The 21,503-nt window shown below is 40.7% G+C and overlaps 1 protein-coding gene across 6 annotated transcripts in view; it reads right to left on the reverse strand.

Moving 5' to 3' along the window:
• Positions 1–2,000: 2,000 nt before the first annotated feature.
• The window catches only part of LOC122873236 (VPS10 domain-containing receptor SorCS1), a 200,291-nt gene continuing 180,788 nt past the window's right edge, over positions 2,001–21,503 (reverse strand). Inside the window, exons 19-28 of one of the 6 annotated variants that reach the window (XM_044189677.1) lie at positions 21,212–21,398; positions 20,406–20,539; positions 19,099–19,225; positions 17,854–17,966; positions 13,973–14,107; positions 12,238–12,337; positions 11,669–11,774; positions 10,863–11,017; positions 10,678–10,725; positions 2,001–8,889 (exon numbers count right to left, since the gene is read on the reverse strand). In XM_044189677.1, coding sequence (XP_044045612.1) covers positions 10,688–10,725; positions 10,863–11,017; positions 11,669–11,774; positions 12,238–12,337; positions 13,973–14,107; positions 17,854–17,966; positions 19,099–19,225; positions 20,406–20,539; positions 21,212–21,398 — 1,095 coding nt within the window. In that variant the 3' untranslated portion in view covers positions 2,001–8,889; positions 10,678–10,687. Of the gene's footprint in view, positions 8,890–10,677; positions 10,726–10,862; positions 11,018–11,668; positions 11,775–11,944; positions 12,039–12,237; positions 12,338–13,972; positions 14,108–17,853; positions 17,967–19,098; positions 19,226–20,405; positions 20,540–21,211; positions 21,399–21,503 lie in introns of those variants that run through there. The other 5 variants (XR_006377379.1, XM_044189675.1, XM_044189676.1 and 2 more) reach the window with 5 other exon arrangements.

Genomic DNA, 21,503 nt, shown 5'->3' on the forward strand with positions numbered 1-21,503 from the left:
GTGTCCATAAACAATGCTAAATGCATTAACTTGAGAATCTCCACACTACCTTCCATTACAAAGAGACATACTGCTCAGAAGGAGTGTAAGAAGAAAAGCATTGTGAGGTAACGCAAAACATATTGCGAGGGAATGCAAAAGTAGTCCTCAAAAAATTCTTGCCATGACCTTTAGAGGGCTCCATATTATACCTGATATCAAAATTACTCTCATTTCTTTTCTGTTGCAGCCCTAACTTGTGACAGCATATGTGTTTTTTTTCCCCTCCAAAATATCTTGCCTGGTGCAACTGTAACTTAGCCGTAGTTGGAGTCCCACCCTTGTTAACACTCTAGCATTTTATGTAATCCTCCTATTTACTTTCACCAAAAGCCTCTCCTCGCCTCTCTCCGAGTCTCCTTCACACTGAAATCATGTTCTGCTTGTATTGGCAGCCGATCCCATGGGGACACTGCAGTGCACTACCTTGAGATGTCAGCAGAGCCAGCCCTGTTTTGGAATTGATCTCTTGGTAATCTCTCTCTCCTGGGTGCCCAAGCGTCTTCCGGCTAAGAACGATCAAAGAGTCAGTCAAACACCACTCAACCTTCCCCTCCCCGCGCTCCATTCCTGACCACTCTGTCTGGGCCCCCTTGACTCGTCAGCAGGAGTAGCTTCAGTACACATCAGTAATGACACTGCCCTGTCGCCTCTCTCCCTTCTCTTTTATTAAGGACAATGAAGGCCTTTGGACATGTGCATCATGTGAACTATGATGACTCTTTCCCATGAGTAACACACTTATCATCATCGTTATTCAGATGATATATGTTCCCTGAACGCCTCAGCTGAGATATGTACTATACACTGGCAGCATAGACATGAATCAGTCAAACAATCAGTCTGTGTTAGTTTTGCCATTGCTGATGATCATTATCACCACTGCTGCTCCGACCACAGCTATTTTAGGAACTGCATAAATAAGTGTAAAAGAGCCAGCTATAATTATTTCATTTATGCACTATCACTCACTTCAGCATCATTATATTCTGCACTGAACTTGTTAAGGTTATATCCATGCTGAAATTAACATCTTCATCTTTAATGACTCCATCTCAGTTACTCATCCCTATTTATGAGAGTATCCTTTCTGCTTGACAAACTGCTCTAAACTACTCTCAGCAGAGGAGCAAAAGAGAGCACAGAACTTTTTTTTTTATTTGAGCCAAATTACTGTTCGGTTGCCTAAGTTTTTCCCAAGTAAGTTGTCTACGAATAATTTAGGGGAAAATACTAGAATAGCTCATAAAAAGTGCTTGAGTACAGTGCTAGGTTCCAATAGACTCATGACTAATCATGTTGGCATGATCCAATTCAATAAATATATGATCAATTTAAGATTTGGAGATAGTTAAGCACTGCTATTGGGCAAGAGTAAAATATTCATTACACACAAAGGCCGTGGGGTTGTTCAAATCAACGGAAGTATATTAACGACAAAAGATTTGAGAGAGCACGAAACAAATTTGAGGGCAACTCAGTCTGTCAGTCAACCTTTGAGAGCACACAGGCACGAATTTTAAGAGCAGATATAAATTTGTGTGTGAGGGAGGACAGAATCACGAGTGTAACACATGATTTGAGCGTGCAAGAGGGATTCTCACGCTCGTGATGATCAAAGCTGACTTTGGCAGTCTGAATCCCCTGAGCGCAAACTCAAACTGAGAGCAGAGCGTCACCTGTTTAATTTCACCTGGAAGTGTGAACCCGGAAGGGTCATCCTGTTCTTCTACTTTCAAAATAAAAGCTGGGCCAGGAGAGGAGAGGTAAGTAATATGCAATTGAAAGCACAAAAAACTGAGCGGACCTTTTAGCTTACAATATTTTGTTATGCATGTTCGCCATTGTCAAAAATGAACTTCTGTGCTCAAACTGTGTAACATTGTTTAACTATATCAGCTCTGTCTAAATACATGTAAAAATATTGTGTATAAGTGTGTAGAAGAAAATACCAACACATGTTTGTTTCGTTTTCTTTATAGGTTGAATATTACTTCTGCAAATACATAGTACTATATTTCTTTACAAATATTGTAAGAAAATTAGAACACAGTTAACAGACTTCTTTCCATTTAATAAATATGATTATAAATGCATAAAACAATTACACACAGCACAGTTGAGGTCAAACAAAAACACTGTAACATCTTACCGTCTGTTCTGTTTGAAGCGCTTTGAGTAGTCAGAAAGACTAGAAAGGCGCTATATAAGTACAGTCCATTCACCATTTACTCATACAAAAGCTGTACAGTAATAAAAGTCTTTTTTAGTATTATTACCATTTCTCTACAAAAATAATAATCTTGCTAATTATACGGGGAGGAAGATATAAAGATAAAGAGAGCGGGAGAGAGAGAAAGAAAGTGTAGCTCAAAGCTAGTCTAAAACTTGATACTGTTTCCCACACCCTTGGGTGCTGTCACATCACAGCTCGTCCTAACCAGGAGGCCAGAGAGTCCTCATGTTAGCAGGACTTCCTGTCTGTTCAACCTGTCCTCGTCCCAGTGAAACTCAAAGGCAGAAGGTACTTTTATTGTGACAGACCTCCTGATCTGGTCTGGCCGTAGTCATTTCCTGTTCCCTGGGGTTATGGTTATGATAATTACTCTGTTGTTTCTGACTGTGGGTCTGGGGTTACAGGCTACTGTATGTCTCCCTCAAGCTGTTAAAATCAGAGCCAGAAACTATTTTCTAAATCTGAAATGGGAACAAAATCCTCCCAGTATACAACTTTACATCCTTTCCTTGCAAAACTTGAAAAGAAATCCTTAAATGTCTGTAAGCATAGAAAATCCGATTATTATTGTTTTGCTATTAGGGCTGGAAATCGTTTAAAAAAATACGATACCAGTACTAATACCAGTACCCTTAAAGTGATACCAATACCAAGAGAGTACTTCATTCGATACCTTTATTTTCCTACTTCATACCCATCATGTGAATGGAAACATTCAGCTGCTCCCCATCCAAATGGTTTTTACACAAATACATTTTGAAAGTGTTCTTTAATTCGTGTGCACGACATAAGTGTAGAGAGCAGCCTTGTTTATCGGTGTGTTGAGTAATGGGAAACTGGGGACTATGAGTAAACAGTTTGAGTCAAGCATAGAGGCTGTATTAGGCTATGTGTAGCTCTGGTTGTGTCTGTTCTACAAACCGAGCGCAAACAAACAAACAAACACAAAGCCAGCGGTGCTGCTGATACAGCAGATTGTGAGCTGAAGTTTCCCCGGTAAACACAACGACCTCTTCGGCTGCCGCAGTCCCTTCTGCTCGGCCTGCCTGCTGCTCCTCCCGAGTCTCTGGGCTAGGCAGAGCAGACATGCGGGTGTCTGCAGGGCAGGCTGCCCCACACTCCACCAGCCCGCCCCTGCAAACACCCGGCCTCAGCGGCCTGTCCGCTCTGCCTAGGCCAGAGACACTCCGGCAGCGAAGTGGGCTCCGGAGTGACTGTGAGAGGACCGGCACGGTGAACTGCCGCCTCCGTCAAATACACTGCGCTCAACTTCACCACCACCAAAGAATGTATGTAGCTGCTAGCTGTAGCTGCAGTAGTGGGCCAATCACAGATAGCATTAAATTGAAGAACACTTGCGGTGATTAATTATTTTCTAGATCTGGATACAAAAAGGATCGAATGCAGGTATCGTTTGACTGGAGACATGTCGATACTACTTGGTACTGGGTTATTTCGGTCGATACCTTAAAGGTATTGAGTACTGATACCCAGCCCTAATTGCTATATTCTAAGACATTTCATTGATGTTACTGATTTACAAAAATCCAACCACCAGTATGTAAAATTACCCTTGCAATGGAACAAGATAAATCTGTCCTGCAACCTCAGATGGAACACGCATAACTACAATTGAAATGAAGAAAGAAGCAGAATTGTTACCAAAATCATCTTAGCATGCAGCTTTGAAATATAAACGCTTCATTTTAAACAGATTTACTGTGCCGCTGTCCACCACTACCCAAAGACTCTAAAGTTGCTCAGCAGTGCAACGTAAGGAAGTTGAGGGTTGCTAGTGCCCTCTGACACTTGAGATCAACCAACACCCAATCATGCTTGTCTTGATTCTCTTGTTTAACAGAAGGACAAAGTTGTTTTTTACTCCACTTAACTACAAAACATAATAAAATAGAGGAAAAGCTGATCATCATCGTGATGTCCAGTGTGTGTTCTGGTGGAGAGCCACCAGAAGCGAAACAATCAAGTAACACTGCCCATGCAACTGTTGGCTATGCACTGTGGGCAAGCAAACACCTGCAAACGTAGCAAATAGCTTGCTTGTTAGCTAGCATTGCGTAAATATAGCAACCAGGGCCGGAATAACCCACTCGGGGGCCCCAGGGCAACATGAGATGTGGACCCCTCTTGACCCTCCAATTTCTCCCAATCTCTGTGCATTGTGTATGTGTTAGTTAGTAATTTGTTTGTGGTAACTTAAAAATGCACCATGTAGCATAACATACTAGAGAACATAAAAGGAAGACTAGATTAAAACTCAGGGCCCCTCTACAACCCATTTAAGCCCAACGGCAACTATAGTTGCCAAAGTGTATGATTCATTTTTGACTTATAAATACATTTCTAAATGTTATACACGTTTTATATATCAATGATATGTGAGTAGACAACTTCCTGAGGGCATGGCAAAGACAAACCCTCCCAAGAAAAGATAATTTTCATATAATAATTTACATTATTTTTGTTTTTTGTTGATAAATATATATCTACTTAATCATGAAAGTCTCTAGACTCACCCAAACAAAACAAATATTACATCGGACGTATAGTTTTTTTGTGTATGGAATCATTTGTCCAAGTGGCAGCCATAGTTCCCGGTGGGCAAAAGCTTTAGCAATAATGTGAAAAGTATGAAACACCGTCGGTGGGATTGCTCATATCTTGCTCATTTTTAATGCTAGAATGATGTACCATTGTTCATATTAATCCAGAGATGTTACCCCTTTCTGAGGTAATGAGCATTTCAGTGTTCAAAGGCATGTCCTTCCCCAGTGTTTGACACCATTCGGTCCTCCTGGGCTACCGTCCAGTGCAAAGCAGCAGTTTCCGGTTCAGTTAGCTGCTAGCAAATACAAAAGAATGAGGAGATGTAGCACTTTGGAATTTGGAACTACTAACATTAGTGTAATTAGTTTAACGCTAGTGTTTGGTAGCTAATATTAGCGCTGACGTAGCTAATGTTAGCGCTGACAGCGTTGCACTGTGTGGTAGACCAGGACCGAATGATGTCAAATACAGTGAGGACAGTGAGGACATGTTTAACACTGTTGTCCATGAAGAGAGATGTAGAATTGGAATTGTTTTGCAAAAATAGAACCATTTCAAATGATGTAAGTTTTACAAAATGGTAGCCCCCTGTGGCTACAAGAGGTAACTCCTTAGTGTTTTACACAGAGATAAACGAGGAGGATGAGAGAAAATGGCAAAATAATTTTCTTTAAGTGTTTTCTTTAAGTACACATTTATGTTATATACATATTCGTAAGACTGTAGCCTTTTATGTAGTTCTAATAACTTCCCGTTTGCAAGATTTCGCGAGCAATTCTGCTGGGTTTCATGCATTGCTGTTGGGATGGTATTCTCTTGGTCAGCTCAACTTTAGATTGCTAAAGAAGCTATATTTTCCATGAAAAAAGTTATATAGTGCAGGTTTGACCACTGTGTGTGTGTGTGTGTGTGTGTGTGTGTTTGTGTGCGCGAGTGTGCATATTATACAATATAATTTTTGTACCTTTGACAGGCATCAGCAAAACGTACACTAATCCACCAAATAGTGGCTTTAAAGCAACACTATGTAACTTCTGGAGAAAGACAGATGACTGTGGAGTCTCATTCCCACATCATCAAAGGCCAGCGTTTTGGGTTGGGTTTCGGTCTGAGCCACTATGAGTGTGTTGTTGAATGAGACTCCACAATCAACTATCTTTCTCCAGAAGATACATAGTGCTGCTTTAAGATGTGGCAATTCAGACAGTAATGAGTTAACATTTCATATGCTACACAATAATCACCGGTTACTTGCTACCAATTATTAGTCAATTATGTTCTTATTTGTTTTCCCAGGTATACCTTGGCAGAGGTTTTGGACATCCTTGTAACTTTATTTTACTTAGTTTATTTTCACGGAACTGTTTTTGAATTCACTAAGCCCATGTGAGGCATTGTAATTAATGTTTTAAACATTTTAAGCACTTTTATAAACAATTTTAAAACAAATGAGGCTACAGGCCACCTTTTTGATGTCACACAGACTTGTTCTCACACTTGTTTTACATAAAAAAAATTTGACAGTTCTGTTGTAAAAATGTAATTTGAATTACATGTAAATTTTTTTGCACTCTAATTCACATTTCACTATTAGATACAAGGTATGTGCCCCCCGGCAACTGTAGTCGCCTCTCATTCAAATAAGATTTTCTAGAAAAGAGAGCACGCAATGGAGGAAATAAATGCAGAACACGTGCACATGGGACTCAGTTAACATGATTATGTGCATAAAAACATTGAGAAAAATTTGAGCACAAATGGATTAGGTAATGATGCAAATGCTGTCTTAAGTCCTTTATCATTTCAATTTATAATGAATTTTAATAATTTAATAATGGTGAATTAATTATTGACAAACATATTTGCAATTAATTTGATTATCCCAAACTAATTTATACACAGTGAATCTGGCACCTTCGGGTCCCCCCGAGGTTCTGGGGCCAATTGCCTGGTTGGTAGTCCAACCTTGTAAGCAACCTACCACTTACTTCAACAATTTATGTGACTTTGTGTCAAAAGCATCACTTCGTATTCGTTTGTAGCTGTAATCTTAAAGGCAAGAGTCCTACTAAAGAGCAATCCCACAGCAGATAAACCACCACCACGGCGTCATTTTTTCTTTGTTGATTTTTTGGCAAGTCACTACAGAGCTACAAAGGTATTTTACCCTCATTTGGATTAGGTTTTCAATTTTTAACCCCTACACATTCTTTGATCACTGCGCCTCCCCTAATATCCCACAACGGCTTGAGAAGCACAATTCACTTGAGTCTCATCTAAAATGAATTGCAGCAAACTTCTCCTCACTTGGCTTAGTGTTCAGTGGGTCTTCACTGTTACAGAGGTTAAATGAAGCAACGCTACGCAAAGCAGCTGGTGTGTGTTGCATGTAAGTGTCCAATTGTCACTCATCTGTGTGGTCCATGCTTACATTCTCTACTGATTATGTTGTAGGTGAATCTACTGTGGCAATTTCTGTACAGCTACGACTGAACAATTAAAACATATGAAAAGATGAAAAGATCATCCAGTGCTGACAAAACCACACTCCCTCTGTATTTGCACATCTCCACAAAGTAAAAAATAGTAAAAAAGGGAAAATAAATCCAGAAAAGTTGCCTGTGAAGATTTGAAAGGCGCCAATCAGGCATTTACATCTGTCAGACTTCGCAAAGTACCACAGGGCTTGACAGTCCTCTGAACAAGCTAACCATCCGTGTAGCCTGGCAGCATCTGCGCTCTAGTTCTCCTGCTCCTACAGTGAGATCTAACGAGCTGGGATGAAGATGGGTGCTACTCGAGAGAGGGTCAGGACATTAGCCTGAATGTGTCACCAACCTTAGCCAGCCTTGAGCTTGACTTGCCACATTAAGTATTCAAGAAGTCGACTTCTTCTTATTCTGTCCAATAGAACACTCTTAATGCGTCACAACCCCGACAAGCACTCTTCCATCTCTCTTAACCTCTCTCTCTGCCTCTCTCTTCCTCGCTGCCATGCTCTTTGGATTTCCCCACAAAGTAGTTGTATCTCATTTTAACTGTCTCCTTAAATCTTGATAAATTGTACTCTGCCTCCAGTATGGATGCTGGCTGTGACCAGGGTGTGGCTGAGGACGACTTTGAAATACTTTTCTTTGTGGGATAGTCCTCCTGTCGTCGTCCCCGTTTCTTCTTCTACTCCTAACAGGTGTAATGTCTGGCGATATCTGGGGATCACTTGCAGTCGAAAGGTGCGGTGTAAGCACCTTAGCCATTGAGTGGTCTCTTATTCTGAAGCACAAAACATTTTCCAAACTGGTATGTATCATAAATAGTACCAGAAGCATTAGATTAACAGCAAATGTTAAATTAATCCAGAAAATCAAACCCTGTATTTCTGTTAATAAATTAAAATCAGAAAAAAATAAATATTTCAGTAGAAAATGTGTATTGTGCCATAAATCAGCTTTCCAAGAGACAATGGACCAAAAGCTTAAGCTTAAAGTACCCTATTCATATTTTACAACGGTATTTCTGTTTAGTATGACATTTGTTATTGAAATACACAAATTTATAACATAGACATTCATGACTTTACAAAATAAATGTGTAATTCACTTCAATAACATACTTCATAAAAGTATATTCATATGAATAAATAGTACACTGCTGCTGTTAGCTTCAGAGAACAGCAAACCAATCTCAGATATGTAAGCAAAACCAAAACATTGTTGCTTTTTTTTTTTTTTTCCCCCTCTCTAGTTCATGCTGGCGTTCCCTCTGAATTATGTATCTGACTTGTATAAATAAATGGAATTTGTAAAATGTTTAATTTATCGGACATGTTAAAAGAAAATTTAAAACCTGTACATAGTTTCTTCTGGTTTGAACAGATCACAGAATGTGTCAGCAGGGTCCAACATGCACAGGTATAAAGCTCAAAACCATTGCGTCCCAAATGGTAAAAAATATCCATGATGCAGCTAGAATGGTAATGCAGTCCAGAGTTTAGACGATGTACGTGGGGAGTTCTGTGGAGAATTTCACATGTACGTGAGGTTTCATATATCCTGGGGGTAAACAGGACAGGGAAAAAAGAGGTTTTAAGAGGATATTGTGTACAAGAAGCAGAGTAAATCTATAAAATTCAGCTGGTTGCGTTACAGTAAATACAGTACGTTACTAAAGCTGCATTAATTGAAATTTTTTGTCCAATGGAACAAGCTAAAAACATCTGACATTGATATGGAAAACATGTTAGCACAGCTGACAATTTACAAATCCAGCATGGACATGGAGCACCATTTGCATTCATTTGGAGTTGTGTTTTCGGTCCCCTGATGAATGGAAGTCCTATATTCACTCTCCTTTTAGTTCTGTTTTGGCCTTCACCAACTCTTGAGAATAATATCTGGCGCTTTTGCTGCTTTAAGCTCCACCATGTTTACCAGCTGGCTGCTAACTTTGTCTGTCTGCTGCCAAATGTTGGAAAGTATAGCATATAGTGGGTTTATCAGAGCTTTTCTATTAAAAACAGCCACAAAGTTGAAGACAGACGAATGTGTGGGCCAGAAAAGCAAAACAATAAGCTAAAAGAGGCTAAAAAAAGTTGGGCAGACCTGATGGGAACTGCAGAGTTGCTGATAATTCTCTTTGGGTTTATCACTATGAGCGACATGTGTCCGCATTACACTCATTTGAGTCATTGTTAATGTAAAAAATACTGATTAATGCAGCTGTAAAGATAATTTTACCAGATAAGTCAACTAATGTATTTGCTGTAACAGCCATGCAAAAGTTTGAAGAAGAAATATTATTGATTCAGTTTTCAATTGGATGAGAAAGGATGTATGAAAACAGAAAAGCAGTTATTAAAGTGAGACCAAGTTTTTTGAACAGCAACCACTGTGGCCACAAGTGACAATGGCAAATACTTACACTAAGACCACTGTAACAGTAGCACAGGACGAAAAGAATGATAGTCAGTGAACTGACTCAATAATGTCAGTTACACAGCAATATCTAATCAGATTTTGCTAACACTAGCTAACACTAGCTAACATTAGCCACTGTAAGCTACTGGTGATACCAGACCAAGTAAGGCTATATTGGCAAAACTCCAGCGTGTGTTGAATTGGGGATGAATGTGTTTATCTGCTTATGAATTCAACTTTTCATTTGTCAGAGGGGGAATGTGTTATTTCCTCTCTCAAAACTTACATAGTCTCACTTTAAAGGAAATTGAAACAGAACACAAAATGTGAATATGTGCTAATAACATGGTTGTGTTGACATTCAACAGGGAGCCGTGTTAATCCCTAAAATTTCACATTCATAGAGCCACAGACATCTATCACAACTTTTATACACCTGAAAGACTCTGTATTCATGAATTGCAGACGAGTTGGGGTAACAACAGACATTATGTTAGGCCATCACAGTCAAATATCTTATCAGAATATACAGATGAGTGACAAATGACAGGAAAAACCTGAATAAATGAGTGGAGACGCATAAGAAAATGCAGATGCTTCCACATAGGGCACAAGGGTTTACTACAACAGTTTGATGAATATGAAAATGATATGAATCATATGCTGTGGCCTTCATAGCACCAGATCTCAACCCAGCTGAACACCCGTAGGAGAGCAAACAGTGCCACAGACTGTGAGAATCTATGACAAGGAGCACTGAAGCTGTTCTAGAGGCTCATAATGGAACATCACCTTACTAAAACACTTCATATTGAATTTTTCTTTCATTTGTCACCCATCTGTATTCTCAGGTGATTAAAGGGTGACATTAGTGAGGAGAACAAGGTGCTTATGTCTGGGAAGCAGCTGTACTTTTCATCATACTCATTTTTGTTTAGCTGTCGTTCACCCCGTGACCGGACCATTTCACTTCTGAGAAACACACAACAAAAAGCACAGGATGAGTCTTATGAAACGACACACGCAATATGGTATGAAATAAGCAATGGTGAAAAAAAAAAATTTAAATGCCAGCCACAGATAAGAGTCAAACCAGAGTGGATATTTACCGATGGGCCGTGAGTTAAACTCTGTGTCCAGAATCTCCAAAGAATGCACCAAGTCCCGCTGTGAACTGGGCGTGGCCTCTGTTGGATTGGCTGGACTCATTTCTTGTTCTTTTTCGTTCTGCATCTGCGCATAGACGTTGAGGCCTGGGATCTTCCTTGAGGAAAGATTTACAGTGAGGTAAAGGGATAAAGACAACAACCTAACTAAAACAAAGAGAGCAAGGACATCACCAGGGGATAGGTAGCATGCTGTGTATAACCACCTGCAGCCAGACAACATTTCTTGTTCACTAAACTTCTTTGTAACTTCTGACGATACAATAAAGTACATTTGCATGTAAATCAGCATTTACACAAATACTAAAAGTGATCAGGTCTGTAAGTCTGAAGTTTTATTCTGTCTCTGCTTGTCTGTAAATCTTCATGACCCTTTGTGCCCTTTTGCCTTCAAACCGCACCTTGGCGAGGAGGCATAATTTAACATTTCAGAAAGGTCAACGGCCTACGTTCAAAGGGCTTAATATTGATAGCGGCTGACGGCTGACTGACATTTCTTTTGCAAAGAATGACCTGACAAAAGAATTTCCACAGGATCCCCACAGATGTGTGAGGGAAAAGCCAATTCTCCACTGTGGGCCGCTGGGTATGCCAGCGAAGACGTCTGACAGGCAGCTATCAACCTTCTCTGTAGCCTCGCAGACTGCTTTTGTTTACTGAGCTGTCAGGATGCTATGACACCTTCCACCACCTCCCTATCAAGTACATTGTGACGACTATATAGACATGACATTTCATGAACACTTTACCTCTTGAATTTGTAGATGACAAATACAGCTAAACCCACAACCACTACTGATAGCAGCATTAGCATGGCAGAGCCACTGTGGTTCTCGCTGGTGTCCACTAGGGGCGCTGCAGAGACAGGGAGACAAGAGCCACAGAGTGTCAGCAGCACAACAACTAACACAACCTGTATTTCCACCCAGCTGATCATGCAATGAGCAGTCCACAGAATAATTGACACCTTAAATAATAAATGAGTCATTTTAATATACAGTAGTATGGACTTCTCTTACTCTTTATCTTATAAGCCCCTTTAGGACAGTAGCAGCATCCCCAATAGGAAGAGGCACACATACTTGTAACGATGCTCACTCTCTGAATGTCTCTGTGTAGCTACATGGTGGGAGCCAATCAGACACAGGGTTGGGGTTATTAGTTAACGGGGGCAGCAAAAATAATAATATACCTGACTGTTCACTGTAGCTAGGTCTCCTGATAGTCTACATGCTTTATGTTCTGTCCCACTTACTACCGAAGTACAAATGCCCTCCTGGGCAGCTCTAAACATACACAGGCAGCTGTGTTTGTTTACCTGCTGATAGGTGTGCTGCGTACACAGTGACTTGGACCCCTGGCCGCAACGTGAACTGGACAAGGTTTTGATTTAAGGTGCTGAGCAAAACCTCAGAGAGCTGTTGGGACACAGAGGGAGACAGGATTTGTAGAACAGTTTTATTTTGTACAAAAACAAAATGCACCTATCGAGAAAGGTCATTGCCAGGATCATCAAACCTCAGTCTCATCTATCTCTAGTTTTACTTGTCATCTGACATTTCAGAGGAAATTTGTTTATGGTCATGATCAATCTTTGCACAGACTGATCAATTTCTTTTATTTATTTCAGACTGAAAAATAATTTAGTCCAAAAATCACTTGCCATTGACAGCACTTCCGAAAGTGTTCTGGTTTAAATGTCTGCCTAGTCAGTGTGTGAAAAAAAAGAAGTTAGCTTATGTTAATGTAACAGAAACAAATTTCTCAAACACCACAACATTACTGCCTGAGACAGACAACATGAAATGACACAGAGGTAAGATGGCTGCATGTACAGTAGACCCAAATCAACAATCAACAACAGAGTCCAGTCTCATTCGCTCTCTATCTGTCCCTAATCTGTTCCCCCACATAGATCCTTTCATTCACACAATTATAAATCTCTAACCCAAGTCTCTAATCTCAATCTTAAAAACAAATTTACCGCTTTTTAAATGATATTCCAATACCATAAAACTGTTTTTCTCTATTTAATCTGCACTTATGAAACAAGCACATATGGAGCTGCATAGAGAGGACACCTAAACAAAATTCTCCATTTTCTCTCTGCTGATTCCACTTTTTCCCTCTGCATAGGCTTCATTTATCTTATCTGCCTCATTTTCCAAATTAATTGTGATATGAGCAGTTTTTGTAGTGCTTCATCCTCCCCTTTATATTTCTTAGCGGTTTAAATTTAGACTATGCTATGACTAATTACTTTTTCCCACTGTATACCAGGGTCAGTAAATCTATTATACATTCTAATAAGAAGAGCATGCGCTACACTTTTAAGATGCCAGCCTTGAATGAAGATTTATCGCTGGCTTGTAGGAGAGAGGATCTTTCCAGACGATCAAGCAGGTGTGAGCGGGGAGGGAAGAGGAAAATCAAATTGATTCCCTCCCCACTTTCCTTCCCTACACATGCCAGTGGAATTTTTCCCACGGATCCAACACTATTATCAGTCTATTACGTGAGGCTCAGAGCTAATTTGGTCGATCTTGATATGCCGGTGATTTAGTGAACTGATCAACCATGACAATTTCTTTGTCTGGCTTTTTCTTTCGAGACACCGCCCCCCCCCTCCCACCTCAACATCCCACAGGATGTGACTTGAGGGAGTTTTAAAAGTCATTCCCCCTGATAACTTGTTAATACTTATCAGGCTTATTGATGAGTCTATTGCAGAGATTCCTCGGGCATGTTCTAGAATTAGGCTCATGGAAAGACCTGGGCATGTTTCAGTAGATCAATACTGACATCTGCTGGAGGAAGGAGGAACTTAAATTCGGGATGATTTTTTTCAGGGAGCAATTACTGGACAAGCTGCTGCTAGAAAAAGGACTGTGACTCACAAAACAATGTTTCAAATGTGTGCATGGGGTTATGGTAGAATTATAATGACAATAACAAGGTGAAATTCATCCACCTACACAAATACTGTCTTGGGCTGGACGAAGGAATGACTCACTCACACACAGTAGCTGACAGAGCAGCAGTTGTTGTCTCACCTGATCTAAATGAGCAGAGCTCTTCTCTGGTTTCCCCTCAGTTAACTGTTTGTCAGGTAGAAGGAAAAACTCTGCTGCTGTGGGTAAACCTGGTAGGATGGTGACCAGAAGCTGATCCTCTCTCACGCCTGTGGCCTGAAGGGGAACAAGAGGGAAAGGAGTTAAAAAGTAAAAAAAAAAATAGTTCATCTGTTTACGTGTGCCCTGGATATCAAACCTCAACTGAAATGTGCTCGTTGCACTGAGTATGGAAAACTGTAAAGTACCGAAAGCTGCCATCGAATGCTTGCTTAGATTCATACTTGACTGTACTTATTATTCCTTATTTAAAATGTTTGACCATTTCAGACTGTAATTTTTTTTAAACAAACTTCCTATATGACTCTGTCTGTTTAGACAACATTTAACATTTGGGCCACTATACGTAAATGAAAAAAGGGGGTTTGTAGAAAAACATAACCAAAACTAATTATTGCTCAAAGTAAGGTATTGTAGTGTAGTTTTGGTATTGGTACTGAAACTCATGTATCATAATGACACTTGAACATGGATGGATTACTAAAAGAGCCAACCTAGCACAGGCCAAGGGACTCATGAGGTCAAGGGGCCCCTAACCCAAAACAAAAGGCTCTGTATTACATGACTGTTATTATTTCTTGCTGGAAAGTCAAAGAGCTCAGTCACAACTAAGGACGTCTCGGTCACATTTTGCTCTGAGTTGATTAAAATGTTGATATTCTCATTTGAGTCGCCTTCAATAGTATCGTGCACTCAAAGAAATGAAGCTTTACAAGCAGCAGTCAGTCCTTTGTTTGCCTCTCTGACATCATACAGGCTACCCTGTTTTATTGGGGTAGGTTGTTCAGGCCATATGCAGCCTGCGATGAAGACTGCAGGCACTACTCAGGGCTTAAAACGTTAAGAGATAGAAGTTTTTTCCCCAAAAGATGCTAGAACTGATTATCATTCAAGACAATAACCACACACACACACACACACACACACACACACTTTTGAAACCAAACCTGCATCTTTGCCTTTAATATTGAGCATCTGTCCATAGGTTCATACAAGCTACATTTCATGGTTCATTTCATTTATTTATCATTATACAACACAAGGTTGTATAACGACTTGCAAGCTGTAGTCCTTTCATGCTACACAACCCCCCCCCCCCCCCCCCCCAAAAACTACTATTTATGGTGGAGTGCAGAGGATGAATTTAGTAGTCTCACATCCTGAGGAAAGAAGCTGCTCTGTAGTCTGATGGTACAGCAGTGGATACTTCTGTATCACCTGCCAGATGGCAGCAGGAAGAACAGACTGTGGGCTGGGGTGGATACTGTCTTTTAGCACCCTTTGGGCTCTGTGCAGACACCTCATCTCACAGATATCACCAATGCTCGATAGACGACAGGGGTGTGTGTCTTCGTCTCCTTTTTTCTAAAATCAACGATCAGCTCCTTGGTTTTTCTGAAGCTGTTCTCTGTGCACCAATCTGCAAGATTGTTGATTTCCTCAACAATATGAATTCATCATAACAGAGTTGTCTCCGTGTCGGGGGCTGCAATCATAGGTGTATAGCCTGAACAGGAGGGGGCTGAGAACACAGCACTGGGGGGCTCTGGTGTTGAGCTGTAGAGTGGAGGAGGTGTGCCTGCCAATCCAAACTGTCTGGGTCTGTTTGCTGTTTAAGGTGTGTGAGGGCTGCGTGGAGGGCAGTGGAGACGGCATCCTCTTTGGATTTGTTGGTTCTGAATGCAAACTGGTTAAGGTCCAAGCTGGCTGAGATGTTGTCTTTGATGTGCTGGAGAACTAGTTTCTCAAAGCTCTTCATCAGAATGGGGGCGAGAGCAACAGGATGGTAGGCATTTAGACTAGACACTACAGACTTACAGGGACGATGGTGGCTGTCTTGAAGCAGGTGGGAACGCTCTCCTGTTATATGTTGAAGATGTCAGTAATGACATCGACTAGCTGATTGGCACATGTTCTTAGTACACGGCCAGGGATGTTATCAGGCCCAGCAGCTTTACTCATATTCACTCTCAGCAGGGTTCTTCTCACATCTGCTGCGGATACTGACAGTGGCCGGTCTTCTGGAGGCGGAGTAGACTTGACAGCTGACTGTTTGTTGAGGAGACTGAGTATAATCTGATATTTCCATATTATTTTTCAGTTTTTGCAGTTGCAAAGTTGCAGTGTGCACTTAGGATACAGTGTAACAACATTAAAACTAGTAAAGCAATTTCAATAGGTTTGACAAAACAATAGGTATGCTATAAGAAAATATAACCTTGCACCATAGGAAGAGGTGGGGGCTTTTATGTGTCTGTGCCCATGGCCTCATTATCTCATAAACCATCTATGTACTAGAGCATCACAAAATTTGAAACCATACCCAGCCCTATTCAGACATTTTATTAACAGCATCATGTAGCTGGATTTTGATGTATACTGTATATGTTGCTGCTCTACTCAGTCTGATAGGAATGTAAAACACATAGAGAGCATGTAATTTACTGAATGTTTTCACTGATTCCTAAATGAGCCTCTGGTTCTTATTCCAGCTCTTGCATGGATTTGCTGCAGTGAGTCTTGTGAATGTGAATGTTTTAAGCTATCATGTCATATTTTCATCTGAAAGTTTTTTTTGGTGTTCTGCCTTCCAGGCTGGGGTTGTCAAGAAAAAATGATGTCAGTAACAAATAACAAAACAGACATGTTCACTGAAGAGCAGCCGGGTATATTTTTGGCACCAGTTTTGATTTTGTAGGATCAAAAAGTATGAAAACATGATGCAATGCCCAGATTGTGTCTTCCCAGGAATCAGAAAAGTATTGACATTCTGCGGATGTTGTAAAAAAACATAAAGTTAATGAGGCAAAATCTGTACCTGACATGTTATGTGTGGGTTTGAATCATGTCTTCCACTTGACAGGTTGCAAAGCACTTGACTCCAAGCGTCCCTTCAAGTTCAATTTATTTATATAGCGCCAATTCATAACAGAAGTTATCTCATTGCACTTTTCCTGTAGAGCAGGTCTAGATCGTACTCTATAATGACCCAACAGTTCCCACCAAGAACAAGCACTTGGCGACCGCGGCAAGGAAAAACTTTTTAAGTTTTTAACTTTTTAACCTTTTAAGGAAGAACCAGACTCAGGGTGGGCGACCATCTGTCGCTGCCAGTTGGGTTGAGAGAGAGAGAGAGAGAGAGAGAGCAGGAGGAAAGAGCATACAGGAGCACAAATGCAAATTAGACATAGAAATTTAAAATAATAATAATGTAATGGTAGTGGTAATATTAATATTAATAAAAATAATAATAATGATAGGAATAATAATAATAATAATGATAGGAATAATAATAATAATAATAATAATAATAAGACTAATAATAATAATTGTAATAGCGGTTGTCGAGCAGGAACATGGGGGCGGTAGGTGGCTTGCAACCACAGATCCAGACTCTGCAGCTCCGGAGGCAGAAATACCTGCTGAAAGCGACAGAAGGAGAGAGGAGAAAGACGAGAAAGCACAAAACTACGGGAGAGAGAAGATGTCGAGTGTAGAACACACAATAGGCACATTCTAACATTTAGTCTTCTGTGCACTTCAGCTTCAACAACCTCCTTACTGTATGGCCCTGAACTCACAGAGTGTGTGCGAGCTGCAGCAATCAGCATGCTCTTGAACTATATTTTTCCCCCTCTCCTCCCTCTTGCCTTGTCATTTGTCATCATAAAAGTCAGATTCATGTCTCAAAGCCTTGGGGAGGTCACGCTGCACTCATCGACCGTCACAGGCCCGGTCAAGCACTGACAGTATTTACCAGAATAAAGCAACGGTTTCCATGAAAAGACCTGAGAGAGCATTACCTGGATCAGAGAGTTCTTGATGACTCTGCTCACATCCAGCCTCCATTCTGCAACATCAGGGTTGTGGTCATCCAGGTTTGATGAAAAGGCGAGCAGATGAGATCGGAAATAGTCTGCAGTGAGTAGTAAATGCACGTGAGATTACTTTGTACTGTTACTAAATGTAGAGTTCAGCCCTTTAGATTCAGCTCAAATCTACCACTTTCTTTAGAGGATAATTGAAGTTTATTACATTTTCATAGTTTTGGCCATCATTTCAGATAAAAAAATCAGCTTTGCAAAGGTTTTATGAGGATGGAAATGCTTTCAACACATTTGTTAGGTTAAGAACTAAAGAATCCACAGGATACTTTAAAACGAGTGAATAATAATAGTAGAGATGCACTCATCTGACTTTTTCTCTCCCGAAATCGAATCTGATACCCTAAATTCAGGCTATCTGCCGATACAGAGTACCCATCCAGTAACTGGCATATAGTGATGTGGCACTAATAATTGAGTTGGTAACCCACCGTGACTGGATGAATGTTACTGAGTAATTCCAAAGTTTTAGGAGCATCCATTTCAAAAGCACAGTCTCCTTTAGCTATAAGCCTGAAGCGAGGAACATTCAGCAAACCCTGATCAGAGGACCTTAGAGACCTACTGGTGATGTAGGGCTGCAGTGGCTCTCTAATTTAGGCAGGTGCTTCACCGTGCCAAGCTCTAAACATGTTGTCAAGAATCATGAATAATACTCTACTGCACAGGAATACTGTGTGCGTACAAGTATTGTATATATTAGGTCGAAGTTGCATCAAGATGCCGGTCTGTAATTTGTGATGGGTGTTTACGACAGACAGTCTGACGATATAATTTTGATCATCTGACTGACTCTTTTTGGAGATGTCATTGTGTTTCCAGATCTCCAGATGGTTTATAAGTTGTAACTAATGGCATTATTGATGTTATTTACAAAATACTTTCAGAAGAAATCTTAATCATAAGAACAACCCTTTCTAAAAGCTGACTTTTTACAAAGTGGTACCTCTTGGGAAGTACAATATTATTATTACGAAGGGTAGCCAAAACAACAAAAATAAAATAATAATAATAAATAAGTTGTAATTAAGCGGAATTATCCTTTAATAACGATTATAATAACATCTATCTGTCTCTTATTAAGTAGATTGTGTGAGACATCTTATCGATGTGTTTACAGAGTTACAGGATCCCGGTGCAGATAGAGTTACAGGGTTGGCTCACCGTGGACAGCAATGTTTTTTCTGTCCTGCAGAATAGCATTCCCTGCAGACACCTGCACAGTGACTGTACTGATGCCTTCCCGGGAGAACGTGCACGCCACACTTCCCTCTAGGGTGATTACTGGCTGCTGGGGGAGAAAGAGAGAGAGACAGAGACGGAGAGAGTCAGAATCGGGGGGGTTCCTGTGCGAGACCCCTATCAAGAGGTGACAGCCTGCTGGCGCGCTCACAAATACACACACACTCATACACACACACACACACACACACACACACACGGACGAATATACACTAGAGCTTTGCAACAATCTGTGCTGTATACAGTGTTGGGGCCCACAGAGAGTTCCCTGTGTGACACCGGCAGCTCCTTCCTGTCATTACTCACATCTCCATTTGTTCTTCAAATAGCTATAAGATGCAAATACTGCCACAGTTTATTACCAACTGACATAACTGGCTGTCCTTGTGGAAGGCCCCTGTTGGTGCTGAACAAACACATTTATACAACTACAATTATGTAGACAGATAGTGAGAGTGGATCATTTCTATATATAGGGCTTCCAGCTTACAGTGCATCTGTTGGTCCAGAGAGATGGAGGCTTACAGTGTCTTCTAGCTAAAAAACAACATCTTACTAAGATTCAGCTAGCATTTTGGAAATGCTTAAAAGTTTATTTTTGTAAGTAAACATTTAAAGGGATAGTTCACACATGAATTACAAAAAATGTATTTCCTTCTTCAGAAATAGTGCAATTAGACAGTACAATATGTGTTATTTTCAGTCACGAGAGATTTCAATCTGTGGTTCATGGATTACATTACAGTTACTTATCCTAGTAACGCTTTGTTACTTCAACATTTTGGGGGGGTTCAACTTGTTTGAGGTCTTACTAGGAGTTGAACGGGAGGGTTGTGCACATAAAACTAAAATTATCTGCATGGCTAGGGCTCGGAAGAGTCTTTTCTGATTCTTTAACTCCCTTGGATTGATCAGCTCTGTCTGGCAGCTTCAGATCTTAGTTGGAGTTAAGAGTAAGAATAAATTATGGATACACTTAACTGGCTAATAGTAATTAAGCTGCTTTGTGTCTGTTATATGTCAGCATGCTCAGCAATTTTTTTTTATTTTTTTAGCTGATTAACAATGCCACAATTTTTGCAACCTGGATGTACAAAAATACCTTCACAAAATAATGATTCCCACATTTCGGAGCAGAAGAGTCAGCCACCTACTTAATTGCAAACAGGCAAAGGCGTAACAGAAGTAAAAGCTCAGAGAGAAGTGGGAAAGTCTTGAGTGTACAGTACCTCTGTGTTATTTCCGATCCACCAGATGTAGGTGACCGTTCCCACTTGGCTGGGCCACAGAACAGCAGTCAGGTTCACTTCCTTATTCCTCACCGCCACAAAGGGAGCTGAGAGATGGATATACTCCAGCTGACCTACTCAGGCACACATATACATCACAGATTGAACTCAATGTACTGCACTGCAATGTGCAAAAAGAAGAAAAAAAAAAAGGAAGAAACAACAGCTTGTTTCAAATGAAGAAAAAAATGTGGAGAGTGGGTTTATAGGTGGGTAGGGGGTGAGCTTGTTCAGAATTCTCTACTGCGCTGGGACCGTTGGCTGCCAACTGTGTGTTATTTTTCATCCGTGGCACTCTTGAGCCTGCGGTGGCTCTATTTGTTCGTCTGGCACATAGGATTGACAGATTGGTGGGGGGAACGGCGCTCCCTGATCAATAAGTCAGTTCCGTTACATCTGTCACCCCTCAAATACACCAGGGGTGGTCAGCCTTGTTACATATGAGGCTACAGTGGCTTCCGTAGGCTGACTGGCACTGAAGCATAAGCTGACTTGAGTGGAAGTGTACTGGGATTTGTTTTATCTCACTTGTTTGTTTGGTTATGGGAGGGGAGCATGTTCTATGAAGAGATAGAAGCACAGAACGTGGTACACTGTGTACAAGCAGACCGCTTGGCAATTCCACCGAATATGATAAAAAGTCTAAAGCACAACAAGCCGAAAGCATGAGCGCAAAAATTGGAGATTCCCCTATCTAAATAAATACACATACACATTCATATACACAAAACTCCTCAGTATCTCACATGTTACATGCAGGTAGAGCATGGTAGTCTCTGAGCCGAGGCTGTTCTCCCCAGTGGCAGTCACCCGGTAGATTCCCACAGCTTTGTAGATGTGTTTGATCCCGTCCTCAATAGAGCTCACATTGGAGTAGGTCAGAGCGTGGCCGTCTCCAAAGTCCAGCGTGATGCTTGTCCTCGCCCCGTCGCCCTGCACAGAACAAACAACCCACAAATCTGTTGGGTTGGCCCTTTATCACCCACAGATTCACTCAGGTTTCATGTAACTGGTTATATTGCGCTTCACTAGCACTCC

The sequence above is a fragment of the Siniperca chuatsi genome, linkage group LG3, assembly GCF_020085105.1.
Source record: "Siniperca chuatsi isolate FFG_IHB_CAS linkage group LG3, ASM2008510v1, whole genome shotgun sequence".
Classification (NCBI taxonomy): Eukaryota; Metazoa; Chordata; class Actinopteri; order Centrarchiformes; family Sinipercidae; genus Siniperca; species Siniperca chuatsi.